Source organism: Mesoplodon densirostris, chromosome 11 (genome assembly GCF_025265405.1).
Source record: "Mesoplodon densirostris isolate mMesDen1 chromosome 11, mMesDen1 primary haplotype, whole genome shotgun sequence".
Classification (NCBI taxonomy): domain Eukaryota; kingdom Metazoa; phylum Chordata; class Mammalia; order Artiodactyla; family Ziphiidae; genus Mesoplodon; species Mesoplodon densirostris.
Window position 1 is genome coordinate 16,449,700 of NC_082671.1, and position 27,209 is coordinate 16,476,908.

General features: G+C 36.7%; 1 protein-coding gene across 1 annotated transcript in view; it reads right to left on the bottom strand.

Moving 5' to 3' along the window:
- The window catches only part of PLCZ1 (phospholipase C zeta 1), a 33,531-nt gene extending 6,910 nt beyond the window's left edge, over positions 1-26,621 (bottom strand). Inside the window, exons 1-8 of the mRNA XM_060113154.1 lie at positions 26,560-26,621; positions 23,719-23,863; positions 19,157-19,306; positions 15,482-15,721; positions 14,079-14,226; positions 9,794-9,910; positions 8,304-8,476; positions 5,115-5,247 (exon numbers count right to left, since the gene is read on the bottom strand). Coding sequence (XP_059969137.1) covers positions 5,115-5,247; positions 8,304-8,476; positions 9,794-9,910; positions 14,079-14,226; positions 15,482-15,721; positions 19,157-19,306; positions 23,719-23,863; positions 26,560-26,621 — 1,168 coding nt within the window. The remainder of the gene's footprint in view (positions 1-5,114; positions 5,248-8,303; positions 8,477-9,793; positions 9,911-14,078; positions 14,227-15,481; positions 15,722-19,156; positions 19,307-23,718; positions 23,864-26,559) is intronic.
- Positions 26,622-27,209: the final 588 nt, after the last annotated feature.

Genomic DNA, 27,209 nt, shown 5'->3' on the forward strand with positions numbered 1-27,209 from the left:
GAATGCTCAACATCACTAATCATTAGGGAAATGCAAATCAAAACTACAATGAGGTATCACCTCACACCAGGTAGAATGGCCATCATCAAAAAATCTACAAACAGTAAATTCTGGAGAGGGTGTGGAGGAAAGGGAACCCTCTTACACTGTAGGTGGAAATGTACATTGATACAGCCACTATGGAAAACAGTATGGAGGTTCCTTAAAAAGCTAAAAATAGAACTACCATACGACACAGCAATCCCACTACTGGGCATATACCCTGAGAAAACCATAATTCAAAAAGAGTCATGTACCACAATGTTCACTGCAGCTCTATTTACAATAGCCAGGACATGGAAGCAACCTAAGTGTCCATCTACAGATGAATGGATAAAGAAGATGTGGCACATATATACAATGGAATATTACTCAGCCATGAAAAGAAACAAAACTGATTTATCTGTAGTGAGGTGGATGGACTTAGAGTCTGTCATAAAGAGTGAAGTAAGTCAGAAAGAGAAAAACAAATACCGTATGCTAACATATATATATGGAATCTAAAAAAAAAAAAGGTGGTCATGAAGAACCTAGTGGCAGGACAGGAATAAAGACGCAGACCTACTAGAGAATGGACTTGAGGACAGGGGGAGGGGGAAAGGTAAGTTGGGAGAAAATGAGAGAGTGGCATTGACAAATGTACACTACCAAATGTAAAACCGATAGCTAGTGGGAAGCAGCCGCATAGCACAGGGCGATCAGCTCAGTGCTTTGTGACCACCTAGACAGGTGGGATATGAAGGGTGGGAGGGAGGGAGATGCAAGAGGAAGAGATATGGGGATATATGTGTATGTATAGCTGATTCACTTTGTTTTAAACAGAAACTAACACACACACATACACACACACACACACAAACCAATAAACAGAAGCTTATTGCCCCTGTGTGATGGACTGTATGAGTGCTATGGAATGAATGTTTTTGCCCCCTCATTCAGATGCTGAAGTCCTTATCCCCAACGTGATGCTATTTTGAGGTGGGGTCTCAGGGAATTAATTGGGTCATGAGGTTGGAGCCCCCAAGAATGGGATTAATGCCCTCATAAGGAGAGACACAAGAGAAATAATCTGGCTCTGCCATGTTAGGAGGATACAGCGAGAAAACAGCTGCGTACAAACCAGGAAGAGGACCCTCACCAGAATGTGACCATGGATTTCTAACCTCTAGAACTGTGAGAAAATAAATTCCTATGTTTTAAGCCAACCAGTCTGTTTTTGTTGCTGCTGACGCAGCCTGAACTAAGACACTGAGTAAGCATGAGTTAGAACTAAATTTGTGTTATCTTTGTATGGGTTGTTTGATCTAACCCAACCCGTCTGATGTAATCTCCCCATAAACTTGAATTACTTCTATTCAATTTCAACTCATTGAGCTTCATCAAAACAACATGATGAGGACACGGAGGAGGGGAAGGGTAAGCTGGGACAAAGTGAGAGAGTGGCATGGGAATATATACACTACCAAATGTAAAATCGATAGTTAGTGGGAAGGCACATAGCACAGGGAGATCAGCTCGGTGCTTTGTGACCACCTAGAGGGGCAGGATAGGGAGGGTGGGAGGGAGGGAGACCCAAGAGGGAAGAGATATGGGGATGTATGTATACATACAGCTGATTCACTGTGTTATAAAGCAGAAACTAACACACCATTGTAAAGCAATTATACTCCAATAAAGATGTTAAAAAAAATACAAAAGTTGATGAGTAATTTATGTCCTTAGCAAAATAGATTATCCCAAACACTCTCTTGCCAAACAAGAAATCCAAATTGTATCACAATGTGACCCAAATCAGAGAAAAATTAAGCATAACTGAATGGAATCAAGAAATTCACATCCAGATCAAATATACACTCTTATTTAATAAAAACTCAAAAGTTCAGAGAAAAATAATGTATTATTTTTCATTGTACAAAAGCAATGCTACACCTACTACTTCAATAGATCTGTCCTTTGAGTTACATTTCAAGAAGTATTGAAGCATTTATGACTAATTATACCATATCTATGTTTTCTATGGTGCATCTGTAGTCACAAGTGCACATTTACTAGGAAGTAATCCAGAATGCAGTCTATGCCCGTAAAAATATTAAACAAATTGACTCACACTGAAATAATAACCATCTTACCTTGCCCTAAGAAAAGAAATAATTCAATGGAGCATAGGGACAGGTTTAAGAGTCAGTTCTTTTTTTTTTTGCGGTACGTGGGCCTCTCACTGCTGTGGCCTCTCCCGTTGCTGAGCACAGGCTCCAGACGTGCAGGCTCAGCAGCCATGGCTCACGGGCCCAGCCGCTCCGCGGCATGTGGGATCTTCCCGGACCGGGGAACAAATCCGCGTCCCCTGCATCGGCAGGCGGACTCTCAACCACTGCGCCACCAGGGAAGCCCGAGAGTCAGTTCTTTATAGACACTGAAAAATGACTGCACGAAATTCTTATACTAATTTATCCTTCCTCCTCCAACCCTCCTTCACCATACTCTCTTTCACTCTTTCATACACATACACACACACACACACACACACACAATCATATATAGATATATATACGAAAGTCCTTTTAGTGTCAAAATAAAATAAATAAAAAATAAACCAGAATACCAAATTTGCTTAGTTACAAATATAGTTAAAAATCATTTCCCCACCTTACCCAAATGTGATCGTTTTCCTCCCAGACTCTCATGTCTTTCACTACCCTAGTAGCTAAGTGATCTCAGAATCCCTCCTGTCCGGTCATCTACACCTTTAGTCTTGCTAGTCTTCCTCACATGCATCCTCCACTCCTTTTCTGATGCCACAGCCCTTGTTTAGGACCTGACTTCTACATGCTCTAACCGTGAGATCACATCTAACTCTATTCTGTATTTCTCATCTCTCTCTCATACACTTCGTCCTTTCTACTCTGCAGAAATGATCTCTGGAACGCTCAACTCTCTTAGTGTTTTGTATCCCTGTTTAAAAGTTTTAGGGGCCTCCCTGGTGGCGCAAGTGGTTAAGAGTCCGCCTGCCGATGCAGGGGATACGGGTTCGTGCCCCGGTCTGGGAGGATCCCATATGCCGCGGAGCGACTGGGCCCGTGAGCCATGGCCGCTGGGCCTGCGCATCCGGAGCCTGTGCTCTGCAACGGGAGAGGCCACAACAGTGAGAGGCCCACATACCGCAAAAAGAAAAAAAAAAAAAAAAAAAAAAAGTTTTAATTTTATTCATTTTATACAGAAAAAAAAGTTTCTACTACCTTATCATGGCTTTCACTATTTTCCATGACCATACCTAAGGTAAATTTCTCATTTTATCTCACACTAATCTTTCTTAAGTACACTGCATTTGAACTTCTTTACTTCTTTACTTTTCCCTAACATGTTTGAATGTTTTCTCCATGTTTTAGCACTCATATTATTACTTTTGCCTTAAATTTCCTTATCCTTGGGAATTCCCTGGCAGCCCAGTGGCTAGGATTTGGCTCATTCACTGCCATGGCCCAGGTTCAATCCCTGATCAGGGAACTAAGATCATGCAAGCCTCTCAGCATGGCCAGAAAAAAAAAGAAAAAGAAAAAAAGTTCCCTTATCCTCAATCTCTATAAAAAATTCTACTCATTTGCCAAGAACCATCTCGAAATTTGCCCCTTCCATACAATTCTTTGTACTTTCTTTAAAGCACTAATGACTTGTTCATAACAGTTTTACTTATATCTCATATTCCACACTGAACTGTAGACTATCTACAATAGAATTAGTTGGGACATACATAAGAATGCAGTTAATAAACAGAGATTCGAAGTTTTTTTGATACTTAGAACCAGGCTTTTAATATAATGGGCCCAGTAATGTCTAATGAACCAAACTGAATTTCTGTAGGGTTATTCTCATAAAACCCAGGGATGCAATCAAATTTCTAACAGGAGCTAGAATCATAGTATTATATAAGGGGTGCATTGAATAAATTAATGTTCTGTGCATTTTGTCATGAAGATTCAATTAAGAGGATGGAGAAAACAAGGGATAGGTTACTAGAAGCTTCCTGATAGCAGTTACCGTTTCTTGACACTGCCATTTCAACTCTAAGGGGTGTCAAATAAGGCAGGAAGTCATCACTAATATCCCTTCCCACTGATAACATAGGATGAGGTAGCAAAACTTCCCAAACCTTTTTTCATGCCCTTTGCACTAGGGGCCATGCTGGAGGAATATTCTGGATTTGGGAGGAGTTGAACATTGGACATTTTGCAGGGGGGGGTACTATCACCAAAGAAGAAGAAGACTACTAAGACGGCACCTGCTTCTCTATCTGTGCCATTTAGCCTGGAGCATATTTCCAGACTCTGAAATGAAGTCCACTATATTTTGGGAATATCCACTCATAGAAGATTCTAGACTCAAAGGATCACTTGCAAGCTCTCTTCCCAGGTGACTCTAAGAGTCAACCCCAAGAATCTATACTTTTCTAATTTCCTTCATGATTTCAACTTCAGAGAAGAAATAACAATGTCAGTACTGTATTACCTAAATTATCATGGGATGCTGGAACACTGAAAATCTTACCAAAGTCATTTCTTCCATTCCTACATTTCCCTTCTGGCAAAAATGACTAAATTTTTTATCCAAATACTGTATGAGTAGGTTTCTATGGCATCCTTAGCCTGAGTCAGAAGCCACGGACCTCTGATCTAAAATAATTCAAGTAGTGAAGTATAACTATGTAACATGTGGTATCAGAGAAATCTTAAGTTCTTTATTTTACACAGAGGCTAGAAGCTAAGTAGATTTGCAGCTGTCAAAATGTCGCTCTTAATTCAGTCATACAAGGAAACATAAAAAGGAAGTAAAAATGGAAAAAGCACTAATTTTTCAGGTCAGATAAATTTTTGTATCTGTAATCTGAAAATACATCTAGCCAACATTAAGTCATTGTCAAATTGTTTTTGCTGCATATAACACTTTGGTCATCTTCAGCATAATGCAAAACCTTTTCCTTATGAATAAAAAATACGTATCAAAACTCTATCAATATATAATTTTTAAGCTTTTCAACAAGAAGTCTAACAGATGTTCGATAAAATATATTAGGAGCTCACCATTTTTTTTAATTACACGACTCTGCTGTTTCATTTGATCATTTGGAACTCCCAAAATTTCTACAGTCACTAATGTGTCAGCTTTGTTAGATGATGAATGATAACTGGGAGGCAACTGGATCCCACTGATGAGCTGCACAAAAATAAGGGAATTCAAGAATTTAGCAGAATGTCAAACTGCATCACTGCTTAATTTCAAAATAAAATAGGTTTTCCAAAAATCATGATTTACTAAGTCATTTCCCACCAAAAAAAAACCCAAACAAACAAACAAACTGAAAGTAGAAAACAGTGCCAATTTTTAATTTTAACTCTTTTATCCCCAAGTATCAATAGATGAACACCAGGAACATGTCTAAATTACTCCATTTTACCAATATGTGATTATAATAGAATCCACATTCTTCAAGATTGATGGTCCAACAAATATTTTTATTTTAAAAGCATTGTTATGATCCCCTTCTACTGTAATTCAGGCTGAGTCACTCCAAAAACATGAACTCTTTTCAAATTCATATTGTATATATACAACAAAAAAATTGTAAACTATAAATATGACTTCTGAATATAAGAAAAAACACCACATAATTTCCTATGATAGCATTCTCTGACAGTATAATTTATATGTTTGGATAATTTATCATGAAATTTTACCTTACCCATTGCTTTCTATATTGTCATAAGTAACCTGAGTTTGACAAAATCAATTATTACATATATATATTAGGGACTGGATAGCAGAAAAATGCTTAACAAAGTAACTAATAATAGTTTTATTTAGTCTTCTATTAGTCAAACTAATTGTTGAAGCACAGATTTGTTTTACTTTAAGGAACAAAGTCCGAATTTAAAAAAAAAACAGTATTTGAAGTGTACTAGTTTATAGAGTGTACTAATGTAAAAAATTGAGACATGATTTCAATTTCTGAAGATTATAATAAAGAGGAACAAATAAATAATTGTTGTGAAAAAAGAAAGAAGAAAAGAAGGAAAAGAAAAGAAAAAAGTGCCAGTGTGTAATTTTTTCCTTCCTACATCTACAAATTATGACATCAGCTAGAAACCAGAGTAACTGTGCAAATATTTAACAACCAGTATGGAACAGGCATTGATCAATAAGCATAATTAGATATCAAGGTAACCTGAAGGAACATTGACTGTGAAAAACTAGTACACTGATACCAGAGCCTATCAGCTGAATATAGGGCCCTCCAGGTAATAAACCCTTATCAATATGGAGAAGGTGCATACTGAAATAGAATTTAGAGATTTATTGTTCAAATAATTTGTACACTCTGATTCACAAAGCCCTTCCAGGGACCGCTGCAGAGGATGGATGTCAAACAGAAAACCCTTAGTGGTCAACCAGATAGTTCTGCTTTCATCTACTGGTCTTATACACGAGATTTTAAACTTAGAAAATAATATCTTAGTTTTTATAAGCTTGAAAATAACTGATTTAATCCAAAGTTCTCTGTTTACAGTTGACAAAGAGTAAACCAGAAATGTTAAATGGCTTCATCAAGGACATAAGAAAGCTAACGGCAAAACTTTTATTCCCAAATCATGCTCTCCACAATTTGTGCAAGTCATAATGTAATCACAAAGCTCCCTAGAACAAACAGAACAAGAGGGGAAGACACACATGGCTACGGCAGCAGCTTCCTAGGAAAATCATCAACCCTGCCTCTTTCACACCATGTCACTTACACCCCTACATGAGACCTCTCAGAATACAAACAGGTGGCATTTGTAAACATCTATGCATACCAGCTATCCTCCATCTTCACTTTCTCAATAAAAGAGCACATATATTCTCTTTAGTATTCTCAACTTGAAAAAGAAATCATTCATTCAATTAACCTACATGTATTGAGCATATACTTTGTGTCAGTTACTGTGGATAAGGGTTGAACAAAACAGAGTCCTTATCCTTAAAGGACCCTCAGACAAGTGGGGGGAGAAAGACAAGTATAACAAGTAGATAATTATAATTTAAAGTGTGGTAAGTGCCATAATGTATGTATGTATAGGGTGTTATGGAAAAACAGAAGAAAACTTCAAAAGAAGCACAGGAAAAAGCTTCCAAAAAGAAGTGACATGTAAAGTATTGAAAAATGAGTCAGAATGCAATAGGCAGAAGAAGGACGGAAGAGTAGTCCAATCCAAGGAAATAGCATATGCAATACATAGAAGAGTCATTGTGGACAAAAAAGAAGGCTTCCATACAGTTTCAGAATGGGTTGAAAGGCTGGAAGAAGTGAGAGATGAGGCTAGAGGAGTAGGACAAAGCCAGACTAAGAAAACGATCAGGAGACACAAATAAATATTAAGTAGGCATGATAAGATTAGCACTGCAGCAAAATCTCTCTGGTTGACTTGTGGAAGATGGATCAGGACAACTGAGACAAGGCTACCTGAAAACCCCTTAGGAAGCCAAAGGAATGGAGGTGATGACAGGTAACTGATTCCTAAAAAAAAGACAGTAACAAATGACATCAGATCAAGGGGATGGATAAGGAAGACATTTAAAATGAGATCTACAGAACTTAGAAATGGATCGGACATGGGAAGTGAAGGAGATGTGGAAGACAAGAATAGCTCCCACTTTTCTTGCCTGAGTTAATTGAGTCAAGGAATTTAAATAAAATTTAAAAATAAGCCTTTATAGTCCAAAAATGAGGTCAGATTTGAGTATTGTTTGGGGTTGAAACAGTGAATGTGTATAATGTGAATGTGTATAAAATACAAGGAGAATGTTTAGTTTGAGATGAGGATTAAGAAATTCTTTCTCACCCACAAATGAAAGTGAGAAAGGACCGCTTGCATATAGATTAAAAAGGAAAGAAGAAATCCACAGAAACACAGCAATGAGATTTGTGTGGATTAGGAAGGGATCTGAAAAAGTGGCTGAAACACCCCACCTTCTCACTAGAACAACAACTAGAACACCTAGACTAGTTCCTCTAATTAGAACTATGCAATTTTTTTCATTCATGCAAAAAGGCAACAGAAAGACATTTTTCAGATATGGAAGGATGCTGAAATACCACCCACCTACATTACCTGAAAAGATTAACAGAAACTTAAAAGGCATTAAAGAAAATCAATAGAACTAAAAATATTAATGCATACTATCTAGCTTATATCATAACCAATAAAGTTAAAAGAAAAAGTAATTAATCTTACCCTTATCATAAGTATGATTGGATTACTGTCCATTAGTGCTTTATTTGGATTAAACTTTGTTTGACTATCTCTTAGGAAGTGTGGTTTCAAAATATATCCAGAACCACCATTATCCAAAAATTTCCCATTTTGAAGATCCATAGGCAGACCAGGGGTCTGGAAATTTAAGGCCACTGTGAGGGAAAAAGACTATTTTAACATTGTCAGGAAATAGAGGGTATATCTAAAGAAACGCAATTAAACAGTTTACTGAAACCTAATCATGGATTATATATCTTCAAACATTTTAAGAGCAAGCATTAGCCAAGTAAGTCATGATTTTTAAACCTTTCCTTTTGCCATGTCTTTGTTAACATATGAAGGTGAGTTTCAAAATTTAATCTGCGGGCCTCCCTGGTGGCGCAGTGGTTGAGAGTCCGCCTGCCGATGCAGGGGACACGGGTTCGTGCCCCGATCCCGGAGGATCCCACGTGCCGCGGAGCGGCTGGGCCCGCGAGCCATGGCCGCGGGGCCTGTGTGTCCGGAGCCTGTGCTCCACAACGGGAGAGGCCACAGCAGTGAGAGGCCCGCATACAGCAAAAAAAAAAAAAAAAAAAAAAAAATTTAATCTGCAAATTATTTTACAGCTTTGAGTTAAAAAATCAAAATGGCATACAGCATAGATTATAGAATAGCAATGTACATGTCAGAAAACATTCAGGAAATATGAGAGTAAAGAAAATCAGTACATTAAATGCTGGAAGGGAAGACACCAACTGTATCATAAACTTTCATGACTAAAGAGGTACTGTAATCACTAGAGGAGAAAGCGGGGAACAGGCAGAGCAATAATTGTTGTTAAAATATAGAAACAACTCCATATAGGCTGGTAAATAGCCACTATAATGCAGTACCACCATCTACCCCCCACTGCCCTCCCTACCATCCTGATCCCACTCCCTCCCTCTCTGAAAACCTATGGGCCTTGTCACAATTCAGCAGCAGAAGGGGTAACACCTGGCACTTTCTGACTGGTTAGTCCCACTGGTACACCAGTTGATCAATTTGGAATAAGGAGAGTCAGTCAAGGACAAATAACAAAGCTATGCAGTCTTACTTTTCAATACTATGAATGCAGAAGTGATTAAAGTACAAAAAGCAGAGGTCAGTCGATTTGAAGAGGCCTGTAGCAAATCTTTCAAGCAAAGGACTTGATCTCCACTGTCCTCTTACATCTCTTTTTGGTTTCTTTTTCCCGTTCCTACAATTCCCATGCAAACCCCTCATGAATTTAACCTCCATGCTTCTACCCTCACCTAGATTTACCCTTTTCAACCTATTTAGGAATAACTTCAACTCTTGAAGCCAATGATTCATCATTGCTTGACTCCAAAACACCCAGGCTCGAAAATTCTTCAAAGGAAGCTCTTTTCATGAATCTTTCATTAATTCACAAAATGAATTTATTTTATCTTATTTTTGCAAAAAACTCAGTATCCTATGTAACATACCCATTTGACAACCTACATTCCAAAATTCTTGAGGATTAAAATTAGAAGAGTCTGCTCTTGTTGCTTTGGGATATATTCTGGTAATGAACTTTGTGGTGTGAAGAATAAATTCGTTGGCTAAAAGAAAGAAATTTATTAAAACATTGCAAAGATTTCAAATAAACTACTATGTCTATATATTTATTTAATTCTACAACAGTTTCAATAATGTTGATGTCTATTGTCCTGGCAGAAGTATTTGCAATTCATGGAAATCAAAATAAATTCATGCCTTTGTTTGGCAGTGTAATTCACTGTTATTGAAAAGTTAATAATAATTTTTTATTAAACAATTTTATGTAATTATTCACTCAAAGAAATAAACAATTGGATAATATATTTCTTTTTGCTCACAGCCAAATTAATTTCACTTTGACATAGAGTATATAAAATTCCAAAATAAAATGCATCCATTTTTGAAAACAAAAGTATCTTTACCCATTTTGGTTTTTTTCACTTTGGTTTTCTCATTAGGACAGAATTGCATGGAAGTCATATAAAACTATGTGATGTCCAAGTTAATCAAATTGAATATTTAACAGATCCTCAGGGCTGAAAGGGAACTTAAAGTTACTCAACTCAGCTTCCAGCTGACCTTCTAACCACCATAGTATCTTTCCCCAAAATTCATTCAATTTCTGTTTGCATCCCTCCATTGAAGGAGAACTTGCAGGACTTCCCTGGTGGCACAGTGGTTAAGAACCCACCTGCCAATGCAGGGGACACTGGTTCGAGACCTGGTCCAGGAAGATCACACATGCCGTGGAGCAACTAAGCCCGTGCGCCACAACTACTGAGCCTCCATGCCACAACTACTGAAGCCCGCACTCCTAGAGCCCATGCTCCTCAGCAAGAGAAGCCACCACAATGAGAAGCCCGCACACCACAAAGAAGAGTAGCCCCTGCTCACTGCAACTAGAGAAAGCCAGCATGCAGCAACAAAGTCCCAACGCAGCCAGAAATAAATAAATAAAGTTATTAAAAAATAAAAATAAATAAAAGGTATTTGTTCTTAAAAAAAAAGAGAGAGAACTTGCTACCTCCCAATACTTCTCTGATTATTTCAAATGTTTTCCTTACAAGGAAAGGAAGACAATGTCTATACTTGAAGCACACGCACACACACAGACACACACACACACACACACACACGTCTGTTTCAGTTTCTATACATATTCTTTATGTTTCTACTTATTTTTTTTACACATTTCTAGTAATTGTATTTAATCACTTAAGATTCAAAACTAATTTACACCATTTACCATTGGACACCCCTCAAATTTTTGAACATAGATTTTATGTTTCTCCAAGGTTTTTATTCTTTCACTAAGCAGATCCTTTTCCCACAACTATTTCTGCTAATATGGTGACCAGTCATGGAAGAAATGGTTATTGTCTATGTCCACTCTATTTGCTCTTCAGGCTAGAACAGAATCATTGCCACTCTCATCCTAAAAACTGTTCTTTAGGAAGCACTGACAGGTAAAAAATTACAGTTACTGAAGTTATAGTAATTACAGTTAATTTAATAAACACTCAATTTTAGAAGTTATCCTCTCCTTGAGGAAAAGTTCACTTTGAAGCTACTCATGTACAAATGCACTTTGTGTGTCCAAGTGTCATGATCCCTTATCCAGTCCTAAACTAGATGTCTATCTGTTGATAAAATACGTACTCTTCTGGGTCTTAATTTTTTTCATCTACAAAGCAATAAACATGGATGATCACTATGGACCCTTAACATGATTTTGTTACTTCTGAGATTTAGAAATTAAACATGCTAAGTTTTCACCTAGCATGAGAAATGTGAAAATTAAATAAGAAAAAATAAGAAAACAACATATAATCTCACCACTCAATTAATAACCCTGATAACCTCTTGGTATATATATATATTTCCATTCTTTTGTCATATGTATATACTTATTTTTAATTGAATCTTATTGTTTATTCCCTTTTATAAACTTCCATTTTTTAACTTACTAAGATAACACGAAAATCACTCCATTTCAATAATATTCACCTACGACATTATTTTTAAATGACTGAAAAGCATTCACACATATGAAAATTTCTGTTTCTGATTTTTCCCTATTATAAACTTAATGATGTTTATTATGTTTTTAATGATAGACATCCTTGCAGAACATCTTTGCCCAATCATTAATTATTTACTATTAACTTTTGGCACAAGAAAAATATTCTATACTCTTTCCAAAGAAACGCTGATGCTATATTTTATGACTCTGCCCTGAACTACCCAGTCCCTTTTCAGATTTTGAGCAAGTGTTTAATATGAAGAGAGTGAGAGAATTATAACGACTTCTGCTGTGCCCAGACGTCCTGTCCCCATGAACAACAACAACAAAAACTATCCGATAGTTTGAAACAGTGGAGGCTAGTAAAGTAGGTCATTCAAATTCAACTCTGTTGACAATAGTTCACAGTAAAAAATACGCCTTATATCACAACCCAACACCACACACACACACACACAATTGTTTCACAAAACAATACTTATTCTTCCTGCCTACAATACATCTTCTCCATCCTATTATTTTGTTCTATTCCATTCCATTTTGTTATATTCCATTCCATTCTACTCTATTCTATTCTTTTAACTGTCATTTAGATCTACTGAATTGACTTTTGGTCACAAGCCTCAGTTAAAAAAAAAAAAAGCCCTTTAATATAGGATCTTTCTAATAGGCAGTTTGAGGAGATAAGCTAAAGCATGCCTCAAAACCCTGGGGTACCGATGGCCAGCCAAATGAGGTTAACCAACAAATATACCAGAATCTGCAATTCCTAATAGCCAACAGCTTTTCTCAAGTTAGTTGCCAGTGCTGATTTCTCTGCCGTGGTGCTTCTACATAAGATGGTAGATTGTAATTTTTAAAAAGGATATGGAGAGTCACCTGATTCTGAAGTTAATTGACTGTTGAGGCACAGGGTAGGCTGCCCCTAAAATGTGCTTCAGTGGCATATTGATTATTTTGAATTAAAGTGACTTAAGAAATGGCCAATGCAAGAGGGACACTCTATCCCTCCTTTCTGTCTCCTTCAAAGGAGGAAATAAATGTCTCATGTGAAAGATGCACTCCCTGCGTCTGAACATAGGACACCCTTCCCACCAAAGACAGGGAATTCAGGGCTGAGAAGACTGTGAAAACAAACTTTGTGACTTCTTTAATTTACTACCCCAAGCCCAAACGCTGTTTGAATTCTTCACTAATTGGTCACCCAAAACCTAAATTTCTTTGTCCTGTCAATTCCTCACAAATTTATTGTTTCTTTGTCTAAAAGGTATAAAACCTGCCTACTTTGGTCACTTCTTAGGTCCCATTTCTATGAATTAAATTTTGTTTCTTTTTCTCCTGTCAAAACTTGCGTCTGTTTTATTAGTAGTCCAGCCACAAGAACTCAAGAAGGATAGAGGGAAAAAATTTCCCCTCCCGACAGACCATCCCTTTTTAAGTTGATGATATTCCCTGCCATATAAGTCTGAGAAGAAGGTAGCATCTTCTTCTCATTCTCTTTCCCTGTTGTGTCTCAGGCTCTACACCAAGCAGAATAGACCCACCTCAGATGTAGAGTCAGGAGACAGTGAAAAGAAGATGCAGAGACACATGGTCCCTCTGCAGGTACACAGCCATCTGGCAGTCTGGCCTGGGTACCATTTTTTCCCTCTGCTTCACCTTAGAGATACAGCCTCCCAGTCTATTTAACTCTACCTCTTAGATGCCCACCGAGTCCACAAAGTTCACCCTGGCTCCAGTCTCCCTGTCATAAGCCTTTATCATCTCCTCCCTGCAGGCAGTGTCACCCTTATGCGCTAACAGAGGCATCTTTCAGAAACACACAGGGGATCATGTGACTCCTGAGATTTCAATCTCTTCCTACTCACTTTGGATTGTAGGACAAAGTTCAAGTTCCTTGTAATTTGGCTTTGCCTACCTCTGTAGCCTTGTCACTCACTGCTCTCCCATGTAAACTGCTCACCACAGCCCCTCCCAACAAAGTGTCCATACTGGACATTCTCAATCAAAATTTCATGACTTAAGTAATGGTTGAGTTCTGTGAAATAAAACTTAATGTGAGGCATATAACCCTTTTTAAAATTTGTTAAATATATTGAAATTGTACTAGAATATAGTTTTTGTAAACATCATTGACCAATTTTGACACCTTAAAAGTGAATATAACTTGTTTAAACACTTTATCTATTTGAATCATAAGAATTTACCTCTCAACTTTGAAAGTTTTCGGGCTTGTGACTCCCCAATAGAGTTACTTTCATTAAATTGTTGATACAGTCTTGAATGGTGAAAACTTCTGAACTTCTCAATTTTAGTATAAATAACAAGATCAGATAGGGCCGTAGCTATTTTTAACTTTGCAGTGAAAAAAAAAGGCAATAATTTCACATTTTTGCACTAATCATTTGAAAAATTGTTTTTTCAATAAAGAAAATATGCTTTCAAATCAATGATTTTAGTCTTTTCATAAGATTATATCCTCAAAAACTATTTGAATTGGGTCAATGTGAATATGTTCTATTATGATAACATTTAATGTCAATTATGAGCCAACCTAAACCTAAAATCCCAATTAATGTAGTAAGTATTGAGGATGGCAATTATTTCTATTTCCTTTATACCAAAGGTCTTAGTTTAGTATCATGAATTCTACAAATTCAAGAATTTTAGTCATGAGTAAATATATTTCCAATGTGATCTAACATTTTGGAATAACTTCTGTTGTATAGTACTTTATTGCTCTGCTATAGCCCAGTATCTATACCCTCTGCACTTCTGTTAGCCCCTTCCAAAGTGTTCTTTTTTTTTTTTTGGAAAACACTTCTTGTGCATGCTCAATCCATGTGCTTAAGTGTCGGTAACGTGGACTGGGCCTGGCTAACCAGATCTCTGCACTCCCCACAGTAAGTGGCTCAGGGATGTGCACAGCTTGGATCATAGCCAATGTACAAAAAGAATCTGCTTGGTCAGCTGAGAGATAGACAGGCCTTCCACTGGATTTGAATCTGAAAGCATGTAAAACCGAAGCTTTGCAAAGGCTTGCACCAATATAGGAAAAGTAGGGCCAAAGTTGGAGAAAGAAATTTCTGTGGACTTTGCTTGATACACTTGAACCAAGTCATTCTTGAAATTAGAATCCCTTTCCCTAAACTTTCATTTCTGTGGACCAATTGAATTAATTCACATTTTACTTAAACCAGCTGAATTAGTTTTGTATCCCTTGCAACCGTGTATACCTTCCTTTGTCATGCTAACTTGTATACTTAAAATACTATATAATATAAACAGTGCTTTTCTTGTCTCTGACAGTATGATCTCCTTCAGAGCAGATACACTATCTTTTGTACACTGCACAGTGTCTAATACATAAGAAGGCATAATATTTGTTGGCTGTAGAGAAAAAATAATTACAAACAGCTAATACAGGAAGAGATGACTTCTAAAACTTCTTCCCCCCTGCTAGTTTTTTCCAAACAAATTTTAAATAATAGACTGAAGTTATTATAAGTAGGAAAAAGATGTTTTCCTCCAAAATGTTTTAAAACTAATCAACAAAAAAACAAGATAACTTTTCAGTCACTTGTAAGGCTTTCACAAAACCTCATCTCACCTTTTTCTTGAAGAGTGGAATTCCGACTGCCCTTTTTGACGCTGCCTCCTTTTCCAAATCATCTTGAAAAGCATCCAATGGTTCTGGTCCTTTGGCCTCATTTTCCTCCTCCTCTTGCTCTGCCTCCTCTTCTTCTTCACATTCCTCTACCTGACCATGCTTATCAGAACCTTTCCTTTCACGGGTTTCCCTTAAAGTTCCTATTTTCTTGTTTCTAACTAATATCTTGAATTTTAATGCCTACAGAAACAATTTGAAAGAAAGATACAATTACACATGCACAGGTAAATTTGCACTTGTCATTGTCATCGAGAAGTCTTTCATCATATTTTCAATTTGCCCACAGTAGTAAGATATGTAAAAGCTCCATCTTTTTTCCATAGTCCTAAAAACCTAATAGAAAGCAGTGATATTATTGTATTGACCAAAATTCACCAAAAAATACACCTGTAATGATTGGGGCTTTCTTTTCTTTTCTATTTCTTCTACATTCCATAAATTATTACTATGCACAAATTTGAAATACATGAAAATTATATATATATAATTTTCTATAATTATTAAAATTATATATATATAATTTTATATAAATTATTATTTATATAATTATATGTGTATGTATATTTTTTCAGTGTTACAGAAGTTAGAATGTTATAACTTCTGGTAGTGAATGCTTCAGGTCATCACTCTCTTATCCAACATTAAAAAGTATTATATGAGATCAGGTATATAAAAATATCTATTATAGTATTTGACATCTAGTAAAGACTAAATTTAAGCTAAAGATTTATAAATCTTCACATTTCAACTGTACTGCATACGAGCATCATCAACTTAATATTTCCTGCCCATCAAAACTAGGAGCATGGCAAAATTCACCATCTGGGTCACTCATTCTAAATCCAAAGCCTTCTGGTTCCTTTTTTTCACTTACTTATTTCTGCCCTTTTCAAATATTCATTAATTTAACAAACATACTTATTCAGTGCCTGCTACATTGTATATAATGTTGCTGGGATCTACCCTATGAAGAAAAATTCTTTTCTTTTTTTATTATAATGTTTCTATTTGTTTGTTTATTTTTGGCTGTGTTGGGTCTTAGTTGTGACACGTGGGATCATTGTTGCAGCATGTGGGACCTTTGGTTGCGGCAGGCGGGCTTCTCTTTAGCTGTGGCGCGCAGACTCCAGAGCGCATGGGCTCTGTAGTTGTGGTGTGTGGGGTCCAGAGCACTTGGGCTCTGTAGTTTGTGGCACGCAGGCTCTCTAGTTGAGGTGCACAGGCTCAGTAGTTGTAGCACATGGGCTTAGTTGCCCCACGGCATGTGGGATCTTAGTTCCCCAACCAGGGATCAAACCCATGTCCCCTGCACTGGAAGGCAGATGCTTTACCACTGGACCACCAGGGAAGTCCCTAAAGTTCTTTTCTTCAAGGAGCTTTTACTGCCCTTCTCTTTGTCATCCTCAGATACCCACTCAAATTATTCCATCATCTTGTGTCTTCTCTCTTTTACCATGACCCTCATGTTACTAATACAGGGTTTACCAAAGTGCACTCTGCAACCTCAAGTATCAAAAGCATCACCTGGGGTGCTTGTTAAAAGAACAGATTTCTGGGCCTCCCTGGTGGCGCAAGTGGTTGAGAGTCCGCCTGCCGATGCAGGGGATACGGGTTCGTGCCCCAGTCTGGGAGGATCCCATATGCCGCGGAGCGGCTGGGCCCGTGAGCCATGGCCGCTGGGCCTGCGCATCCGGAGCCTGTGCTCCGCAACGGGAGAGGCCACAACAGTGAGAGGCCCACATACCGTACCGCAAAAAGGAAAAAAAAAAAAAAAAAAAAGAACAGATTTCTGCAATCTACTTCAAAATTAGAGAACCAGAATCTTGAATTGTGGGACAAAATTATGTCTCTTTAACAAGTCTCCAGGCAATTCTTTTGTATACTGAAGGCTAAGTGCAGTATAAGAAAATGACTTTATCTCTAATTTCTCATTTACTCATTGGAAAGCATCTCCTTACTTTAGTGTGAAAGCAAAAGCTTTAATGGAAATTATATATCTGAATACTAAAAAATAGATTTATAAATAATAAGAGGAGGAATTCTATTCCTAGAAAACTGAAATTATTATTATAATTTCCTGAATTAGACCATGACTCTTAATCTCTGATGATGTGTTTACAGCACTCTGCACAAGTTGTTTAATATTTCTTTTCTGTCATAATTGAACACATTTAGCCTGTGAGCATTCTCATCAAGTGAAAGAGTCACAGTTTGTCCATTTGTTCAGTTTATTTTTCTCTGTCTTAATTCTATCGTGAGTCCTATACTTCTTGTCCTTAGTGTCATAACACTTTCATCTTTAAATTTTCTACTCATCTAAATAAAATAAAGAAAAATATAAAGGGGGATATTCAAATATTACAAATATATACTATATCTACCAAAATGATGACATGTCAAAATTAAACTATTGGTTGTTAAAAAATACTGTCATTCAAAAAAGAAAAAAGTTCATTTATCTCCTGATAAAATTTGGGGTGAGGAGAATGGACCAGCAGAGGAAACTGAAGAGTGGCCAGAGAGGAATGAGGAAAGCCTGAAGAATGTGGTGTTACAGAAGGAAGTGTTTCACGTAAAGGAAGGAGGCATCCATAGCATTGAATGTTGTCAAGGCAAGAAGTCAGAGGAAGGCTGAAATAGGTCCGTTAGAATTTACTGGTAGGGGGGTACTTCTATGGTGGTCCAGTGGTAAAGAATCTGCCTTTCAATGCAGGGGACATAGGTTCAATCCCTGGTTGGGAAACTGAGATCCCACATGACGCGGGACAACTAAGCGCCACAGCTACAGAGCCCACGTGACCTGGAGCCTGCACTCCACAACTAGGGAAGCCCATGTGCTGCAATGAAAGATCCCACAAGCCTCAACAAAGATCCCACGTGCTGCAACTAAGACCCGATGTAGTCAAAAAAAAAAAAAAAAAGATAAAGAAAATAAATATTAAAAAAAAAAAAAAGAATTTACTGGTAGGAAAGTGATGAGCACACTGAAATACTCACTTGGTGCACGTGGAAGAGGCGCCTGAATAGGCAGGTTGTGAGGAGACAAGGAAATGAAAATTTGGGTTGAGAAAGGAAATAATAAAATAAAAAGATAGCTGGAGTAGAAATTGAATCCTGAGGGTAGGGTGTGGGTGCTTTTTTAAAACCAAATACTTGAGTATGCTCAACTGAAGATGGTAAGATGCCTGTAGAGACAGGGACATTGAAAAGAGCAGATTAAAAAAGGGGGAACCTGCCACCCAGATGCTGAGGTACTGGGCATGAATTCTATTTACAGCCTAGATCTTTGCCTCTTTCTTAGCCTTTGGCCTGTAAAACATACCAAATTCCTGTGGTCTAATGTAAACTGACTTGAAATTTTGGACACATGGGATATGACGCACAATTAAAATGTGAATTTTTAGGTATATCTCTATATATTCTCTTTATCAAAAATGTATTCACCTAAATGCTCATGGGACTATTTCCTAGGAAACACACTGCAAAGATACACCTCTATAAATAATCAAAACTAAGCATCTGTCATTGATCTCTAGCCCAGTTTCATGGGCCAATACAACAGTAACATGTTTTTTTCTCTTTTTCTTAACCTGAGCTTCTCAGACAAAGTGTTACCTCTGGTGAAGGTAATTTGTCTGGAAAATCATCAAGCGTATCAGAAAGCAAGGCGTCTCCAAAAGTAGACTGCAAATTGTCTGCCATCACTTCTTGTTGGGAAGGGGAGCAGTGATTTTCTAAAGAGAGCACCACTGGGTAGTCAGATGTCTAAAAAATTAACCATAGTACAGTTATTAATCAAAACTCCTCAATAACTTTAAATGCAATTTATAGAAGCACGTAATTTTAAAACATTTCTAATGTTCAGTACCTTCGCAAAATAATTACGTTTTCTTTAAACTGAAAATAGTTTTGAGTCTGACAAAACAGGGAACATTAAATCTGTATAAAAAGGAAAATTATTGCTATTTGCATTAGAAGTATAAGAAAAAAACTGAAGCACCCAACAGTGGGTACTTGTTTAAATAAATTATGGCATATTCTTTTAAAGGAATGATATAACTCTGTCACAAAAGAGGTAGAGCTATATATACTCTACAGAAAGTTATCTATGATCTAGTCTTATGAAGAAAAACAAGTTGCCAAAGAGTAAGATGCTACATTTTTTTCTAAACTACATATATATGTTTAGATATTTTTAGGAAAAACTTTAACCCTGGTAAGTTTTAAAAAAAGGTTAATTTTCCACTTTTTCAATTTTAAATTCTATAATCAAAACTCATTTCTGGGGCTTCCCTGATGGCACAGTGGTTGAGAGTCTGCCTGTCGATGCAGGGGACACGGGTTCATGCCCCGGTCCAGAAGGATCCCACATACTGTGGAGCGGCTAGGCCCGTGAGCCATGGCCACTGAGCCTGCGCGTCCGGAGCCTGTGCTCCGCAGTGGGAGAGGCCACAGCAGTGAGAGGCCCGCGTACCGCAAAAAACAAAAAAAACCCCAAAAAACCCTCATTGCTTTATAATTAAAAACAAAGATAAAGATATTTCAAATTTTTAATAATAAAGAGTATCTAGTAAGTAAAAGTGACTCTACAAAGATATTTTCTGCCCTTAGTCACCATTGTAACTTTTAAATTTGTCACAAAATAGTGAACAGCACTCCTTTTGGGATCTTATTCAAAATTTTTTCTTTATTTTGTTTCCACATATAATTATCAGGACACAAATTTACCAATTTAGAATAACAAGAAAAGGAATTGCAAGGTCTGCTGCATTATTACAGACCTTTGATATGTATGTCATATGTTAAATATATCACATATAATATTATGCCTTATTAATGCATGAGTATATTAATTTCTTATGGCTGTTGTAACAAATTGCCATAAATTTGGTCACATGAAACAACAGATATTCATCTTTTCACAATTCTGGAGGCCAAGATTTTGAAATCAGTTTCACTGGTTAAAATGAAATCAGTTTCACTGGCTAAAATTTCAGCAGCTCTAGGGGAGATCTGTTCTTTGCCTTTTCCAGCTGCTGGTGGTTGCCAGCATTCCTTGGCTTGTGGCCACATCACTCCAATCTCTGCCCCTCATCTCACATTGCCTCTTCTTCTGTATTAAATCTCCCTCTACCTCCCACTAATAAGGATACATATGATGGCATTTAGGGCCCACCCAGATAATTCAGGATAATCTCTCATCTCAAGATTCTTAACTTCATCACACCTGCAAAGACCCTTTTTCCAAATAAAGTAACATGTAAATGTTACTTTAGGAATTAGAACCTAATACCTTTGGGGGTCAGCCTAAAAAATGACCTTCTCATAAATACCCATGTACATATATATTGACTCGGTCTAATATTAAGAGAATACTGTAAAATTGTTTTCCCAAATATAATAAGTGATCCTGAGACTAGGCAAAGTGAAGGCCTAGCAAATGGATTTCTTGATTAGGCCCTGACTTCACTCACTGGGAAGAACTCATTTTTGTTTTTGTCTTCTGTGGTCCTTGGCTCCACCCTCTGGGAAGATCCTCTGGCATTATCCTCCTTGTTCATATCTAAAGCATGTGCTGAGGAGTTGGCTTTCCTTAAAGCCAAGCCACTTTTGCAGCTTACTTCCTGACCAAGGGTTGTTTTAAGGTTCACCTAACAAGTCAGACTTATGTTTGGTTTAGTTTTTAGCAATACAACTTCCTCAAAAACTTCAATTTCATATGTTTGTTTCTAGTAAGTCACATGTGTCAGTAACTATATCCAAAGTTCTTTCCAAGCCACAGTTATCAAGTCTATTTTATTTCATTGTTCTCTCTTCCCCCAAATTAATGGTAACTATATTGAGTAAAAAGTTCAACCTTCTATCTAATCTTTGCTGCAAAACTGTGTCACATTATCCAACTGAGAAGTCTCATTGAGTCTGTTGCTCAAAGCCTTTTTTTTATTCCATCGCTTACTCTTTGGAGTCTTAGAAGCTGTAGGGGTTTGTCCATCCTTGCAAGGCATTTTAATTTTAAGACTGTCTCTATTTCCTTTTATTCCCTCAGTTACCCACCCTGAATGAAGTGAGAGAGTTTGCTACTCAAATATTTGGGAAGAGTATTTCAGATGAAGGGAATAGCAAGTGCAAACGCTTTGAGATATGTCTGAAAAAGGGTAAGGAGGCCAGAATGGTCACAAGAACAAGGGAGAGGTCAGAGAGGTCATGGAAAACAGGTCATGTAGGGCCTTGTGAGTCAAGGTATGGACCTTAGCTTCTATTTTGAGTGGGATTGAAGGGTTTGAAAAGCGGAATGACATGACTTGACTTACCAAAAAGTCACTCTGGCTGATATATTGAGATGGAACCACAGAGGAGGATGGAGAGAAGCAGGAACCCTGGATAAGAAGCCATTGTAATAATCCAAGTGAGAGGTGATGGTAGTTGACCAGTACAGTGACAGTGAGAATGGAGAAAGGGATTAAATTCAGTGTATATTTTGAAAGTAGAGTCAAGAAGATTTGCTGAAGAACTTATTGAGGGGGTAGAGAGAAAAGAAGGGACTGTTAACGTTGACAACAATGATTTAGGCCGAACACACAAAAGTTAACATTAACTGAGATGGGAAAGACCACGGGAAAAGTGGGACTAGGAAAAAGAGGAATATTATCTGGAGCTCAAGCCTAAACATGTTAAGTTAATTATACCTATTAAATATGCAAGTGGAGGGGCCTCCCTGGTGGCGCAGTGGTTGAGAGTCCGCCTGCCGATGCAGGGGATACGGGTTCGTGCCCCGGTCTGGGAGGATCCCATATGCCGCGGAGCGGCTGGGCCCGTGAGCCATGGCCGCTAGGCCTGCGCATCCGGAGCCTGTGCTCCACAACGGGAGAGGCCACAACAGTGAGAGGCCCGCATACCGCAAAAAAAAAAAAAAAAAAAAAAAAAAAAATATGCAAGTGGAAATGTCAAATTGGGAGTTGTCCATACTGGTGTAAAATTCAAGGGAGAAGTGTGGATAGAGATATAAATTTAGAAATCATCAGAAATTAGTTGTTTAAGAGAATTAATGCCATATATCAAGGTTTTATACTAAGATAAATTTTTAAATATTTTATATTTATTTTGTGAATATTTAGTATTTTATACCCTATTTCTAATAAATAATGGAGCAATTGATTTAACTGTGTGATTTTAAGTTATGCTTATGTTTACAGATAATATATTGACTTATTAGGAGTACTTTAGGTTTTTCGAATTTGTAAGTTTAATTTATTAGATATACATTAAGTACTCAGTAAGATTTTGTTAATTAAATCTCTTCAATTGCACTATGGTTGAAGTACTTAAGAAAGAAATCACATATACTAAGTTTAAAAAAACAATTTAAAATGTCTGAAGGTAGTGAATTAGCCAAGCTTGTCAATGGAATCAAGTATTATTCAGAATTCAATGACTGTTAAAACCGGCTCAATTTACAGAGGAGGATTTTTAAGCTGAATTAAGAAGCTCTAGAAAGAATTAAATCTTTGAATCTGTAACTTAATACATTTAACAATAATTTTGAAATCCAAAGTAAACTTCTAAACATTCTTTTCTGTATAAATAGCTGACATCATAGTAGAAAAAATGCCAAAAGTTGAGATAATACATTTTTGACATTTGTGTCTTGAAACTAAAATATTCGAATGTTGGTAAAATATTTACTATTACATAGGCCAGTATTTCTCAAACTGTTCTGGCCATTAACTCACGGTAAGAAATATAATTTATATTATGACACAATACACACGTGTACACACATACACACACACACATAATATATATTATATAATTAAATAAAAAGTCCCATGAAACTCAAGGGGGGAAAGTATGGGGGGGTGGTGGGATGAACTGGGAGATCGGGATTGACATATATACACTAATATGCATAAAATAGATAATAAGAACCTGCTGTATACAAAAATTTTTAAACTTTTTTTAAAAGTTCCATGAAACCACATGTACCTTACTACCTGAGATTAACTTTGATAAATCTACCTTTAATGATATACTACATGGATTTCACTGCCGACTAATGGATCATAACCCACAATTGGAAATATTACTGATCTAAACTAAGGTCAAGCATTATAGGATTTTGAAACAAGTAAATTATCTTATGTTTACATAACTGTAATTTAACAAAGATATGCACGTACTATGAATGCATATTTGTGTATTGCTCGGATAACAGTTTTAAACAGAAGCTTGCTGGTGAATGTATAACCATGGTATACAACAGGTTCATTTTGTGATCCATCCCAGCAGTCAATTTCCAGACAACGGCATCCTTTCAAAAGGGCACTAGTAAAATTTAAACAAAATAAATGGTCATTCCTAGATTATGGGTTATACCTTTAACAAAATACTACATGAATTTCATTCGCTACTAATGGATCAAAACCCTCTATAGTTTTGTGGGAAAAAAATTTTTCATGGAGGACAACCTAAATAATACTGATTCTTGCTACATCTCTAGATAGGTTTAATTTTATCCTTAGATCAAGCCAACCTTTACCAAGCTGCTTATTTTAACTACACGGTTTGGTCCCCGGCAAAATGTTTTCAGTGGATTGCACTGTGTCATGCCAATCCTTTTACTCAGAAGCATGTAAAAGAAAGTTGTCTCTCCCCCAGCGGTGGTGTGGAGGGCACTTTTCAGTGTCTCACACTGAGTGAAATGAATGAATAATGACGTGGGAACGAATAATGAAAATTTGTCTCTCACTCAGGAAAGAAATTCTCCACTTAAATAAGTTTAAGGGGCTTTTTGTGGATTAAAATATTTAATGCAGTTAATATTAGTTTTCCTCTTTTAAAGAGGAGGAAACTGAGACACAAAAAAGTTATATCTATCATATAATTAACAAATGAGAGAAAGGGAGGAAAGATTAGCACCAGAAACTTAAACATTAATAGGTAAACATTGCATTACACCACCTCTCATAAGTAGAGAAATTTTGAAAGACTTGCATTTTGAGTGTATCTTCCACAGGTGTGTAAGGAAATAGAGGAAGAAATACAATTAAACTTAACTTTAAATTTTCACATGGGTGGAACACTTTCTTGGAATTCAGAAGTAATTTTCTGCATTTCTAAGTCAACCTGTTTAAAATGTGTAGTTTCTCTCTTTAAAAAATTAATATAATGAGGTATGAATAGAAATTTCTGTAATAAAAGTAGAGCTATGAATGGGGCAATCTTTACAGGATTCTAAATAGATATATTTCTGAGTTTGTGGATTTATGTATTTACTTAGATTTTAAACTGGAGAAGCAATATTAATTTCTAAGTTTGATGTTATCATGCGATTGTAAGATATCTTTTCTATGATTTTTCCTAAGTAATATTACCCAATCACATAGCTTTGAATATCACCTATATACCAGTGGCTTCCAATCCTATTTTTCCAGTCTGGATACTTCTTCTAAATCCCAGACACATACACTCAACTGACTATCTGACCTAGCCCTTTGATAACTAATTGATATCTCAAACTGAACACGGCCATCACAGAACTTTTGCTTTTGCCTCACAACCTACAATGGCCTCCTCTCTCAGGCTTTACCATCTCTGTCCATAATGTCATCATATCCTAGGTTATCAGGTCCAAAATCCTGATCCTCTCTTTCCCTCATACCTCTCTTCAAATCACCTGGTAAATCACCTCGTTGGCTCTGCCTCCTTAAAATATTTCAAATTCAGCCCTCTATCTCAGCTGCTGCCTCATGAATTCACCATCTAAATGATCATCATCGCCTGGGCTGCTACAGTGTCTTCCCAAAGCATCTTCTACCTCCACTCTTGCACCATCAGTCTTTCCTCCACAGTAAAAAGTAAATCAAGTTATGATATTATCCCAAGAAAAGCCCCTCCAATGGCTTCCCAATGCAACTAGAATAAATCCATTCTCCCTTCCATGGTCTCTAAGAGCCTCATAAATGCATCCTGTCTACCTCCTCAAACTCACCTCCCTTCATTCTCCATTTATTTGTTTCCACCCACACTTGCTGTCTTTCTCTCATGTGAACATGCCAAGCACTGATTATTTCTTCTACTTAGCAGGCCCTTCCACTAGACCTGAAACTTCCTCTTTATCATCACTCAGACCACAACTATATCCTCTTGAGAAACCTTTCCTGACCCTTCAATTAAAGTAACACCCTTCACCCCACAATTACCTTAGTTCATCTTCTCCATATGAATCAGTCCCTGGAAATATCGATTTGTTTATCTGCTTATTACCTGCCTATTCTCATGAACAAATAAGTGTAGCAACTTTGAAAATCTTGCTCACCACTGTATCTTCAGCTGAGTGACTAAACTGAAGCTGAAACTAAACTGGTATTAACAGTATGATACATTGTAGAACGCAAAATTAATGGTGCAGCGTAGACTGCCTTTAATCTATGTAAAGCGTCTGACATATAAGTATATATATTATCTATAAATGCCACATTATATAATTTATGTGTTGGTTTTCCTTATAGCACTGAGATATCTGAGAATTAATTTTAACCATATTATTTTAGAAACCCCGGATGTTCTGATTAGCTAAATAAGATTTTAAGTCTTCTTCACATATTCACATATGAAGTATCCAAATTGCTCAGGAAACTTCCGAGGGCCAATAACTGGGGAGAAGAGGTTGGCAGACAGGATGAGAAGGGAAGTGTATGATAATAATATATTGAATAAATTATACAACCACCCAAAGATTGGATATCCAAGATATGCACGAATCAAAATTCCTCTTCCCTATGTGTTTTTATAACATGCATAGCCTTCTTTTACTGTGAATTATTACCTACTGAGGTAGACACCACCATGAACTTTTAAACGTCTTTAAAATGTAATGGATTTAAAAATCGAAATACCTTACATATCCCCAAACGTCACTTGGTCCCATTAATTGGTCAGATATCAAGTACGTATTATGTGAACTTGAAATAAAATAATCACTCAATGGATGAGTCATGTCTTGATAAACACTTTCATACTTATTATTAAATAGTAGACATTCAGACGAATCCATGTATCTTGTAAAACCTTCAAATGACATCTGGTGTGCTTGTTTAACTATGAAAATAAATAAAAACAATGCAGAAATATCATTAGTATATAAATTACATCTCACTTTAAAACTTAGTACCAGAGTGTGTTTCTAGAATATTCATTTAGAATTAATATTAATACTATTTTTAATGTTTCTTTGGAAGCAAATTTTTCTAAGGTTCTTATATTTAGTTCTTTTATATCAACATTCAAGTAGATTATATATTATTTAATCATCTCTGATTTTTAATATTTTAAACATACATACAAGAAAAGTACATATGTCATAGATCCATTCATTTCCACAAGCTAAACATCTACGTAACCAGCACCAAGGTGAAAGAACAGAACAGAGCAGCACCCCAGAAGACCGCCTACTGCTAACTTTCTAGTCTTCCTCCACCCACACCCCACCCCCAAGTGTATTCAATGGTCTGGCTTCTAGCAGCATAGATTCCATTTTCCCTGGTTTTTGTGTTTTATATAATTGGACCCACACAATATGTATTTTTTTGTGACCGGTTTATTTTGCTTGACATTGTTTATAAGATTTATTCTTGTAGTTGCACACAGTTAGACATTTTTTATTCCCATT